Source organism: Vigna unguiculata, chromosome 2 (genome assembly GCF_037176805.1).
Source record: "Vigna unguiculata cultivar grain cowpea cultivar isolate G323 ecotype 2 chromosome 2, ASM3717680v1, whole genome shotgun sequence".
NCBI classification, from domain to species: Eukaryota; Viridiplantae; Streptophyta; class Magnoliopsida; order Fabales; family Fabaceae; genus Vigna; species Vigna unguiculata.
In genome coordinates this window covers 22,995,322-23,005,695 of record NC_140793.1, presented here as the reverse complement: position 1 = coordinate 23,005,695, position 10,374 = coordinate 22,995,322, and the positions used below count along the sequence as shown (strand labels likewise).

Below are 10,374 nucleotides of genomic sequence, written 5' to 3'. Positions count from 1 at the left end.
TCATTTATTAAAAGAAATTAAGTTTTGTAAACTAATAATGTATCATATTGCACATTATGCACAAATTTAAAAAGAGTACGTGAAAAACAATATCAACCAATAGCCAAACTATGATAAAATATTGAAAAATGGTATTTTAACCATGCTATCATAGAAATTTTCGTTGAATAAGAATTCTCTTCGTAAAAATACACCATTTTTTTTTTCCTTTTAAAATTATAAATATTAATATTTAACAATAATAATCTTACAATATAAGTTCATATAAATCCGATGATATCGCAGAATTGACCGGTGTCCCGGTCTGCAATTCTGTTTCTTGTCCGATTCAGTTACAACAAAAATGGCAACGCAAACCTAATTTTCCAACGAAAACTTCCAAAACTCCAAAACCTCATTGGACGACGTCGTTTTCCTCTCTCCTTCTCTTCCTCTATATTAATCTCACCTTCTTCGAGTTTCTCCCTTAGTCTCATGCAATTTGAAACAACACAAGAGAGGGAGAAAGAGAAACCCCGATCTTCCTCTTTCCATCTCTTCTCTTTCTTCAGTCCTTCCTAGATTCGTAGCATTTTATCACTCCTTTCGAAATCCCTTACCGAAATCGCGTTAACGGTGAGACTTTTTATACTTTCCCTTTCATCATGTGGATTTCAGCTCCCATGCTAATTCTTAAAAAATACCAAGGTGGTGTGAGTTGTTTTGTTAGGTTTTTTATTTTTTTTTTCCCAATCTCGGATTTTTTGAAAAATTTCGATAGATTTTATGGTTGAGATTGAGTTTTGTTATGATGCTGTGTTAACAACTTTGTCGTTGAGAACTTTAAATTGAGATTGGTCTTTGTTCAGTTCAAAACGGCTGATTTATCATGGATTCATGGTGATTGTGTTGGTCTGTTCCTTTGATTTGGAAACGGCACTTGAGCTGTGTGATGTGAGAACTTAATGTGTGGCTTTTCAGTTTTTGGCATTTTCGTTAGAGTAATGCTGAGGGTTTTGAATTGCAGTAGTGGTTTGACTATACTGGGGGAAATCGTAAATATTTGCGGCCAATCGGGTCACTTTTGTAATCGCGTTGAGGTCGTCAGACACTTGAAGAACCCTCATGTTTTGAACAGGATCACAGCATGAACCGTTTTTTAAACTTAGGATTCACTGTGCTGCATCGTCGAGTAAAAGGTTGTTTTTTCCAATGCAGTTAGTGACTTATCGTCAAAATTTTGGTACTTTTACATTGTGGAAAATTGTCGACCAACATGACCGATGTGGCCGTGGAGAGCCCGACGGCCTTGACATTGCCTCCCAGACTGTGGTTGTGGACCTTTTTTCCATTTGTTTTCCTTAGCAGTTATAATTTGTTGCTAATGATGCGTGCACATTAGAACTAAGTAGAAATGTTAGGGTTTTCAATTTTCACAAAGAATCTTGTGGTCTACTAATGACTCTATTTGTTTTGGATGTCAGGCCATGCTAGATAGATTTGTTGAGTTAGAAGTGCTGTTAAAAATTTTGGTATTACACTGATAGCGGATAGTAATTGGTAATTATGTTAGTTTTTCTCTCTGCACTTAATTCTTGAGTTGAGATAGAACTGATTGAATTAAAGAAGCCATGCAATGATTTAGAGGTTTTGTTTTTCAGTTTTTGATTGAGATGAACCTTGACGGGGCTCCCTAGCAACAGGGGAAGAGAAAATGCTGAGGCTCATGTTCATGAGAAAGTGCTTCTGTTTCTGACAGTGGCGTCAATGATTACTGCTGTTGCATCGTAATTTGTTCATCTTTCATGATGTGGAGTTTTGCATCTAATGCCCTGACAAGCATTAGAATGAAAAGATGCTCGAAACAGTTAAGTGAAACTAATGCAGAATGCTCGGATGATGAGGTCTGCTCTAATTCCAGCAGAGACGAAGGGCTGGAATGTCCAATATGCTGGGAATCATTCAACATAGTTGAGAATGTGCCCTATGTCTTATGGTGTGGTCACACCCTCTGTAAAAATTGTGTCCTAGGACTGCAATGGGCTGTGGTGAATTTTCCTACTCAGCAAATCAGGATCCCATTCTTCATTTCTTGTCCATGGTGCCATTTGTTATCATTCCGGATCATTTACAAGGGAAATCTTAAATATCCTTGCAAGAACTTCTTCCTGCTTTGGATGGTTGAGAGTCTGAATGGTGATCGGCATAAGCTTGGTTCCTCATGTGGGGACACTCAACCAATTTGGTCTCCCAAGTGCAACCTTCTGGGAAGTCAAGTTAGTACTTGTAACCAAAGAAGGGCCTCAATGAGTCCATATTCTAGACAGGTGGGATCTGACCGTGATGTTGGTGCCAGTGGAGAGACACCCTACTTTTCTCTTCACAAATCTCTGGATTTCTTCCTTCGCTTTACATCCAAGTTCCCATTGATCGTTATTTTTCTGCTGATTGCCCTTTTTGCGGTTCCTGGCAGTGTTGTTATTTTAATCCTTTACTTACTACTCACTATTCTTTTTGCCATACCATCATTCCTCGTATTGTACTTTGCATACCCTACGATCCAGAGGCTGATAAGAGAAATTACATCTTAAGATGTATCCTTCGCCAGACTGTTACATCTTGTCAATCCGACTTCAGCAAATTCACTATGTATTTTTGGATTGATTGTTGTTCTCTGGTAATTTCTTTCTCTGTTAGTTTTAGGTTTTCATAATGGTTCCACATCTTTTGTAATTTTTTGTGCAATCTTCATGTCAACTATATGTTGAAAATCTGGAGAGGAATTTTACTTTTTGCCAGTTGTATTTTTATTCTTAATTCCCTTTTATCTTTTTCCAAAGTGCGTAATTATTTTGAGTTTTAATATATTTGCATATATAGATACTGGAAACTGTAAGGGTTTAATATTACAATTACAATAGTGCTGTAAGATAACTGAGTTACTTTGATTAAACAATTATATACTGTAGTTTCAAAATAAGATCAATCATTTTATAGGTTAATTTGCCATTTCGTGAAAATAAGTTGACACTCAAACCAGGGTAATGATTTTTCTTTAGCAAAACCAAAATCTAAGCAAGAAAAACTGTAAAAGTAGTTTATACAGGAAGAAGCTTGTGTATCTGTTCACTGTTCAGATTTTCATTTTCCAAATTTTATAGGAACATGCATTGTTTCAAAGTTCAGATGATGACTAAAAGCTATAGATACAACTGTGAAACAAATATTTAGATCTCCGTCAGTTCCCCAAACCTTGTGATAATACATAATTGGTGATAGATATCAGAAGCAGAAGCAAATGGCTGGCATTTTGCCTGTTGATCGAATTACATTTGCCTTTGCTTTCGCTTTGTTTACTTCATTCTTCCGGCTTTCTTCTGCGCTGGTTCTCGCCCGGTCTGCAATGTGGTCTATTGATGTAATCCTATTTTGAAAATCCTCTAAAGCTCTCATCCTTCGTTTTGCAATTACTCTCTGCAGTTTCACAACATCGTCATCAGGAATCACACAGATTTTATAACGTCAGATGTATATGCTTTGTTTTAGAACTAATGCAGTCAAATTTGTACATAGCATCATCATCTATTTCTATGTTCGAACTCTGTAAAATTAACGAATGAGACTCAAATCTACGAAGTTACAACAAATACTTAAATCTGATTTGCTGAGGACTCATTTAACGGCTTAATGGAATTTGATCAGAGGCCAGCATAAATGGTCAAATAAGTTGTTTCCTTTAAAAGTTTATATGTCCACAGTATTTTCACCGAAAAATCTCAAACACGATATATAAAACTCTTAAAATGTGTATAGCAGAATTGAATCTTCCAAAACTTAATTGAGTCTAATTTAAGTTAGGTATAATGTATAAAGAATGTCTGAGTGAAACCTCTTCTTGGTTTAGCTTGCGTCTGGCTTTGATCCTCTTCTTGTTTGCCCATGAATCTATCCTCTCTGTCAACTTGTCATACCTGACAATTTCTTTAATATTATTACAAAAATGCACGTAATGCAAGGATCAAGCATGGTAGCATTTATAATATGTACCCTCACATCCAAAAAATTACCTTTGTCTGATATCTTGAAGCTCGGTTCTCTCCCATTCATCTGCTTTTGCGTGCCTTTCGAAAGATTCGCCAAGAGTTGGCTGTCTTCCAAGATCAGGCTTTGTTGAAGTCTCAGGCTTTGTTAAAGTCTCAGGCTTTTCATCACTGAATGTTGAAGTCTTTTTCATTGATGGTGCAGGGAGAATTGCCTCTTCTGGCTTCTTACCTTGCTCATCTTTTAATCTAAATGAACCTGAACATGATACACATAAAGGTACTGTAATTTTTGAATCTCAACAAAGGTGTACATCAACAAAAGTTTTATCTTCTGCTACATGAGTTGTACAAATTCATTTGATCCAGTTAAAGAATAAATCTTCAGAAATATTATGGGACATGAGAACCCTTCAAAAGGGTAGATATTATTCATAAGTGGATTTCTTTACCTGACAATCTTTTGGATGCACTACTAAGTAGGGGAATTTGAGGTTTTGTGCCATCCACCCTGTTTTTTGTCTTTTCCAACAGGGCCTTCGGGGTTTCTTTCTTCCCTTCAGAGACATCTAGCAAATTAATTGCAAATGCAGCAGCAGCTACTGCAGCAGCATGGTCCATGTCTCTGGACTCATGATCACCACTCCTTTTCCTTGCAAACTGTTTCTGGAACCAATTCTGAGCACCCTTATTTTCTCCTGAAATTATCACCTGAATTTGTAACTCGTTGATTTTAAGCCAAAATCTGACAGAAAGATACATTTTCTTCATTCATATTTTCAATCTTTGGTCAAATGGATATCCAACTCTTTTACCCTTATTCTTTTAGTTCCTATTTATGGTTTCAGGTTTACAGCATAGCACAATCTTTCAGCTCCTTCCTTTTTACCTCTTCACCATTGCTCTCTTTCTTGCCAAACATGCTCTCAATATACAGATGATAAAGACCTAAAGGAGAAGATATATTTTGGAAACATTACCTTTGAAAGATTGAGTTTTTTGTATTGATATTTTCGAATCTTTGGTGCCACCATGACCAGATTTGCTCTCCTCTGTACCACTAAATGGCACCCTAACAAAAATGTTCGTGCAAGCAGATAACAATTATGAACACTTTATCGTTGTTTTATACAATATGTGAAGGCATAATGGTTGAATGAAAATCTACGTTATGCAACTACTACTATGTGCATAATGATGCATAATGATGATCAGTAGAGAGTATTATGTGGCCTGGATAACTCCGTGTTCATAGTCTCGACTGATATTTACATAACATTTAATTCACAATATACAAGTGAGTGTAAATTTTATTTTATAAGTCGGTTTTATAAGATTGAGTTAGGTTTAAAGTCCTAATAATACCATGAAATTAACTTTTTAACTCATGGGAAAAAAGTGTTAATAAAATTTGACTGTGTCACGTGAAATTTATTTGGAATTGTGATAGACTTGGACAACTAGTAATTTCTTACTAATCAGATGCCTGACCTCAAATGGCTCATATTCAATTTATTGTAAACCAGACTTAACAACATAGCTAATGCAATCGTGCTTTCATAGTCACATGGTAAATACTTAAACAGAAGTCTATTTATTTACTGGTATGAAACACTGAAACATGTTTGACAGTAAAAATTTAGAAGTACTAACCTCATTTGATTCAAAAAATTGTCCATTGCAGTACAAATTCTGTTGTCAGGCTTCCCTTCTATGAGTAAGGTGCCGTGCCATCCATTTGCCACAGGTAGGTGATTTCAGAAATATATAAGCTTGGAAAGAAAACTTTTAGGTTTGTCTTGGAGTGCTATTTGGAGGAGCACAAGCAAGGTCAAATATGCTTTGCATGTGAAACCTGGTTTGGAACTCAAGTGCCTTGTGGGGGAAGATAGGTATTCTTTCCTTTTTGACATTCTCCATCCACCATATCCATATTTCTTTGCTCAAGATTTTTATTTGTTTTGTTGGGGAATCTTTGGGACAGGGGTTAAAAGAATAATTCTTTGAAAAACTGAAATTGGTACATGAAACTGATTCTTTTCTGACTCGTTTTCTTCATATATATATATTGGATTTGTCAGTTTAACTTTCTACAAATATTATTGGAGTTCTCAACCAAAATACAGTGTATAAGAAGAAAACAATTTTCATTTTGTGAATCAGTTTTTACAGTTGTGTATGTTTAAATTCAAATCATACAACGTGATTACTGTCTAATTTTATATTCCAATTTTATTCGATTGATTAATCATGAACTCAAATTATGACACAATATTACTTCCTACTTCATGTCTTGATCAGCAATTGCAGAATGTGCCAGTTGACGATTAAAAACAAACTACAAAGAGATGAGAATAAATATGCTGATGGTATTTTGAAAGATCACTCGGGAAGATAACACAAACGAGACATAAGTTCAATCCATATATAAAAGTTAACAACACATCCAACTAAAAATTTAAGACAATGAATTTATAGATCTATAAATATTCCTTACTTTTCATAAGGAAAAATTTTAATAGAGAGACTCGTCTAAACTGGACACCTAGATTAACTATAGGTTTTTGTGTCACCACTATTAATAAGTTTTTTAAAGGAGGATCATTCCGGGAGACAACATAAATCAACGTTTAAGGGACCGACATTAACTCCGACCTAAAATCTTAAGGTAATAAATATATGAATCTTTATTATAGGATATTCAACTTTCTCATCTCTATTCATCATAACACATCAAATTACGCTTGGATTTTCCATTATATTCTCCCATAGTGACATTACATTAAGAGGAAGTCACATTGTAATTTCAACGTTCTTGGTCTGTTCTTTGTAGAAAGAAGACACATACGTAGATTTGACTTTGCTCCTTTCGTCAGAAAATATAAGAATTTGAGAAGAAATGAGATGAACAGAGTTATTTTCTTTCATTTTAAAATATATTTTTTCAGGTGTTAACACATTCTAATCACATCAGAATCTTTTTTTACCATTATTTGGTTGGAATATACACTGAAAACAATAAATTAAAATGATTTTGTCAGAATAAAATGTATTTCTATTTGTGTCATAACCCATGCAAATTAAATAGAATAAACCACCTCCTCGAAACAACCTGGCCGAGGGATTCAAAGACAGAAGACTATAATAAAAAAAACAAACAAAAAACAATAGATCATTACATATTAATCTATAACTTTATAATAACTAACAAATTCACAAGAAGAGTTAAACTATGTCTAACTTGAAAGACACATATATAGGAATGATACATCAAAGGAGATCATATATCTCCAACAAAAAAAGAGTAAATAAATGTATTAACCTCATGAATGTTCATCTGATAACACCATTTTACCAATCTTGAAAGAAGCATAAGCATCAATGCATGCATATTGAACCTGTGCTTCATTCAACTCTTTTGCTTTCCAATCACTTGTAACAACAGCTTTTGACTTCTCCATTTCAAGACCCACCAACTCCTTCGCCAGATATTTCAATGACCCAGAAGTGATCTTTTCAGGCCATTTTTTCTTAGCAAATTTAACCAAATCTGTGCCTGTATTGCAATCCAACCCATAGTTCTTCTTAAGCATATCAATGTCATTCATCACTCCAACCCCAACAAATTCAAACGAAGAGTCCATCAAAAAACTCTGCAGAGAAGAAGGCATATTGTTCATGCAGAACAGTTGAACGATCAAACACTTATCTTCAACGCAAAGTTGCAAAATTGCGACTTTCATCGTAGCCTTCTTCGTGGAAGCCTTCTGAACATTCATCCATTCTGTGTCGAGACCAACAACTCGTTGTTTTCCAACATATACTGATGAAACCCACTGTTCAACGATGTTTTCTTCGTTAGTAACTATGGTTTCAATTGTCGTTCCATCGCACCGTATTTCATGCCTGCAAGTTGATGGCTCCAGGATGTTTCTGTCATTCAGAGTCATCTTCAAATTCAAACTTTTTTTTTTTTTTTCTGTAATTCTAGTTTCAATGATATGCGCAAAGAGAGTGAATTTGTTTGTAAACACAACCCAAGACCCAAGAGAAACTCGGTTAATCTTTTCATACAACTGAAAAGCCAATAATAACAAATAAATTAATCGTGGGATAATATTATACCGTGTAAATTAGTGGAAAGGTGTATATTTGCTTCTTCTTTTTTTAATTACGTTGTCGTTTACGTATTGAAGATAACAAAAAATTACTATATAGAATCAAACATTCAAAATATAAGGTAAACAGTTACTCTTTTATAATATACGAATCTTCTCATAATCTGTTAGTTACTATTTGTTTTCTTTTTATTCCTACAATTTTTTTCGTTTTTATTTTTATTTTTGTTATTCATGGTAAATTTTGAAATATTAATTTAAAATACTGTTAAATTAAAATATAATAATTTATGTACATTAAATGCGATAATTCCATATATAATAATATCATATATCGGTGTGTGTAGTATATATATGATAGAAAAGATTTACTAAAAATATATTTAACCTTTTATAAATTTTAATGTTTAAATTTTAAAAATTATATTAAATAATATTACATCTTTCTCCATTATTATTATTATTATTATTATTATTATTATTAAAAAAATAAAGATAAAAGTAAAAAAGAAAAATTGTCACATATATCATTACCTTAAATAAAATTCACATAAAGATGGAAATAAGATTTAAAAATAAAACATTTTAAGAAATGGGATAATCTTTACAAATTTTTAATAATGTAAGTCATAATACATTTTTAACTGTTCAAATCAATGCTAAATTAAAAATTAATAAACAATTATTTTAGTCTTGGAACACCAATTAGAGCCCGTAAAACCAATTTGAAATAGACACTCTAATCAAAGAATTTGAAACAATTAAAACATAATATGAATAACTTAAATTTTGAATAAACATGATCAAATCATGAGAATTAAATAAAGTTTTGAATAGGATGTGAAATAGGTCAATCTTGTTTATAGGGGTTACCTCATTATATATTGAGTTAAAAATTAATTGGTTCAACTAATGCTAATGAACAGTAGGTTATGTGTAGTAATTTCTGTGTATCTTACTCGTTAAATAAATATTCATTCTATATTTGTTCTCACGTATGTGTAATATTTGTTATGCAGTACCCACATATTTTGTTAAAATCCACGAATACTTAAAAAAATTTAAAATATTTAACAACATATTTTAATTATAAATTCAAATAAAATTATATAACATTTATAAATTTCAAACAAAGTCCAAATAACCCATTTAAATTATGTTGAATGACAATTTATAAAGAAATAGAGATTTTTTAAAACCATATGATAAAAAATGACTCATTCAAAATCAATGTATTAATATTTTAATCACGTTTTTAAAATTTTTTTAAATTTAAATTAGAGTATAGTCGGTATGGATATCCATGGGTACGGATACTATGATATCCGTACTTGCTCTGTTAACATGCAGGTATACAAATTATCTGTACCCGTTACCTGCAGGTATTCATTTCCTATTCGTTGTAGATTTTATCCGCGGGGTATCCATTTTCTACCTGTTGTAGGTTTTATCTGCAGATACGTGCGTGAGTATGAAAATTTTTGACATTCCTTCCTAGTTCAACCCGATTCACTTTCTAGTGAATCAAAAATTTTGTAACCCAACCTGAGTGACTACGAATTGATGAGTCAAGTTAAAAATTTATTTTATATACTTATTTCTACATATATTATTATAAAAATATTAGTTGAAGATTATAGTGTCAATTTACATAATTTGAAGAACAAATAAATTAACCATCCTAACTATTTAAATATTATTAAACAACAAATCTTTAAAATTATCAAATTGTAAACCTACATATATTGTTATAAAAATATTAGTTGAAGATTATAGTGTCAACCTACATAATTGAAAATTGTAAATAATTATAATAATAAAAACTTACAAAAATAAAATGTAAAAAAATAACAAAAGATTATAGTTTGTGTATCATATATCAATTCACCCTTAACCTGACTAAAACTTGTTTAACATGAAATAATTGAAATTTCTTGTAGTTGGTGCATACCATTAGTTATATATTATTGATTATTAATTATAAAGTAATTGAAATTTCTAATCATACTATGGAATCCAAATATGATATTTTTCTTTGAATTTTTCTCGTTTAAAAGATAAATTGACTAAAACTTTTTGTAATTACCTCTAGTTTTGTTTTATTATCATAATGCTATTTGTGATGTCTCTAATTTTATTTTTATTTTTGGTAACAATGGTAATAAAACGTTCAAAATGAAGTCAGAATAAAAAATAAATAAAAAAGAAAAGTTAAAGATTTTGGTCTTTTATTCCTT

At 32.1% G+C, this 10,374-nt stretch overlaps 3 protein-coding genes across 15 annotated transcripts; 1 reads left to right on the top strand and 2 right to left on the bottom strand.

Annotated features, from left to right (window-relative positions):
* The first annotated feature begins 286 nt into the window (after window positions 1-286).
* Window positions 287-2,777, top strand: LOC114173554 (RING/U-box superfamily protein). Of its 13 annotated transcripts, none has more exons than XM_028058028.2 (3): window positions 287-615; window positions 1,464-1,539; window positions 1,641-2,777. In XM_028058028.2, the coding sequence occupies exon 3, from the start codon at window positions 1,785-1,787 to the stop codon at window positions 2,568-2,570; it is 786 nt and encodes a 261-aa protein (XP_027913829.1). In that variant the 5' UTR covers window positions 287-615; window positions 1,464-1,539; window positions 1,641-1,784; the 3' UTR covers window positions 2,571-2,777. The 13 variants fall into 13 exon arrangements, with proteins under 13 accessions (XP_027913829.1, XP_027913832.1, XP_085526016.1 ...); XM_028058031.2 differs by having other exon boundaries at window positions 1,464-1,547; XM_085669890.1 differs by adding an exon at window positions 1,198-1,311 and having other exon boundaries at window positions 1,464-2,777.
* Window positions 2,778-3,093: 316 nt separating this feature from the next.
* On the bottom strand, window positions 3,094-5,829 carry LOC114173552 (uncharacterized). The gene is made up of 6 exons (XM_028058022.2): window positions 5,673-5,829; window positions 5,000-5,091; window positions 4,472-4,717; window positions 4,047-4,278; window positions 3,869-3,950; window positions 3,094-3,453 (listed from the first exon to the last, which is right to left on the bottom strand). The coding sequence occupies exons 1-6, from the start codon at window positions 5,696-5,698 to the stop codon at window positions 3,262-3,264; spliced, it is 870 nt and encodes a 289-aa protein (XP_027913823.1). The 5' UTR covers window positions 5,699-5,829; the 3' UTR covers window positions 3,094-3,261.
* Window positions 5,830-7,342: 1,513 nt separating this feature from the next.
* On the bottom strand, window positions 7,343-7,969 carry LOC114174553 (3'-5' exonuclease-like). The gene has a single exon (XM_028059390.2). It carries the CDS (start codon window positions 7,967-7,969, stop codon window positions 7,343-7,345), a length of 627 nt encoding a protein of 208 aa, XP_027915191.2.
* Between the last annotated feature and the right edge of the window lie 2,405 nt (window positions 7,970-10,374).

What these genes read in the sequence shown, in the direction of transcription:
- LOC114173552 (XM_028058022.2), bottom strand. Translation starts at nt 5,698, where the DNA reads ATGGACAATTTTTTGAATCAAATGAG. An exon ending in CTTCAAGATATCAGACAAAG is followed by an intron (nt 3,951 to 4,046) that starts GTAATTTTTTGG and finishes AGAAATTGTCAG; the next exon opens with GTATGACAAGTTGACAGAGA. An exon ending in GCAAGCTAAACCAAGAAGAG is followed by an intron (nt 3,454 to 3,868) that starts GTTTCACTCAGA and finishes GTGAAACTGCAG; the next exon opens with AGAGTAATTGCAAAACGAAG.
- LOC114173554 (XM_028058030.2), top strand. Translation starts at nt 1,785, where the DNA reads ATGATGTGGAGTTTTGCATCTAATGCCCTGACAAGCATTAGAATGAAA.
- LOC114174553 (XM_028059390.2), bottom strand. Translation starts at nt 7,969, where the DNA reads ATGACTCTGAATGACAGAAACATCCTGGAGCCATCAACTTGCAGGCAT.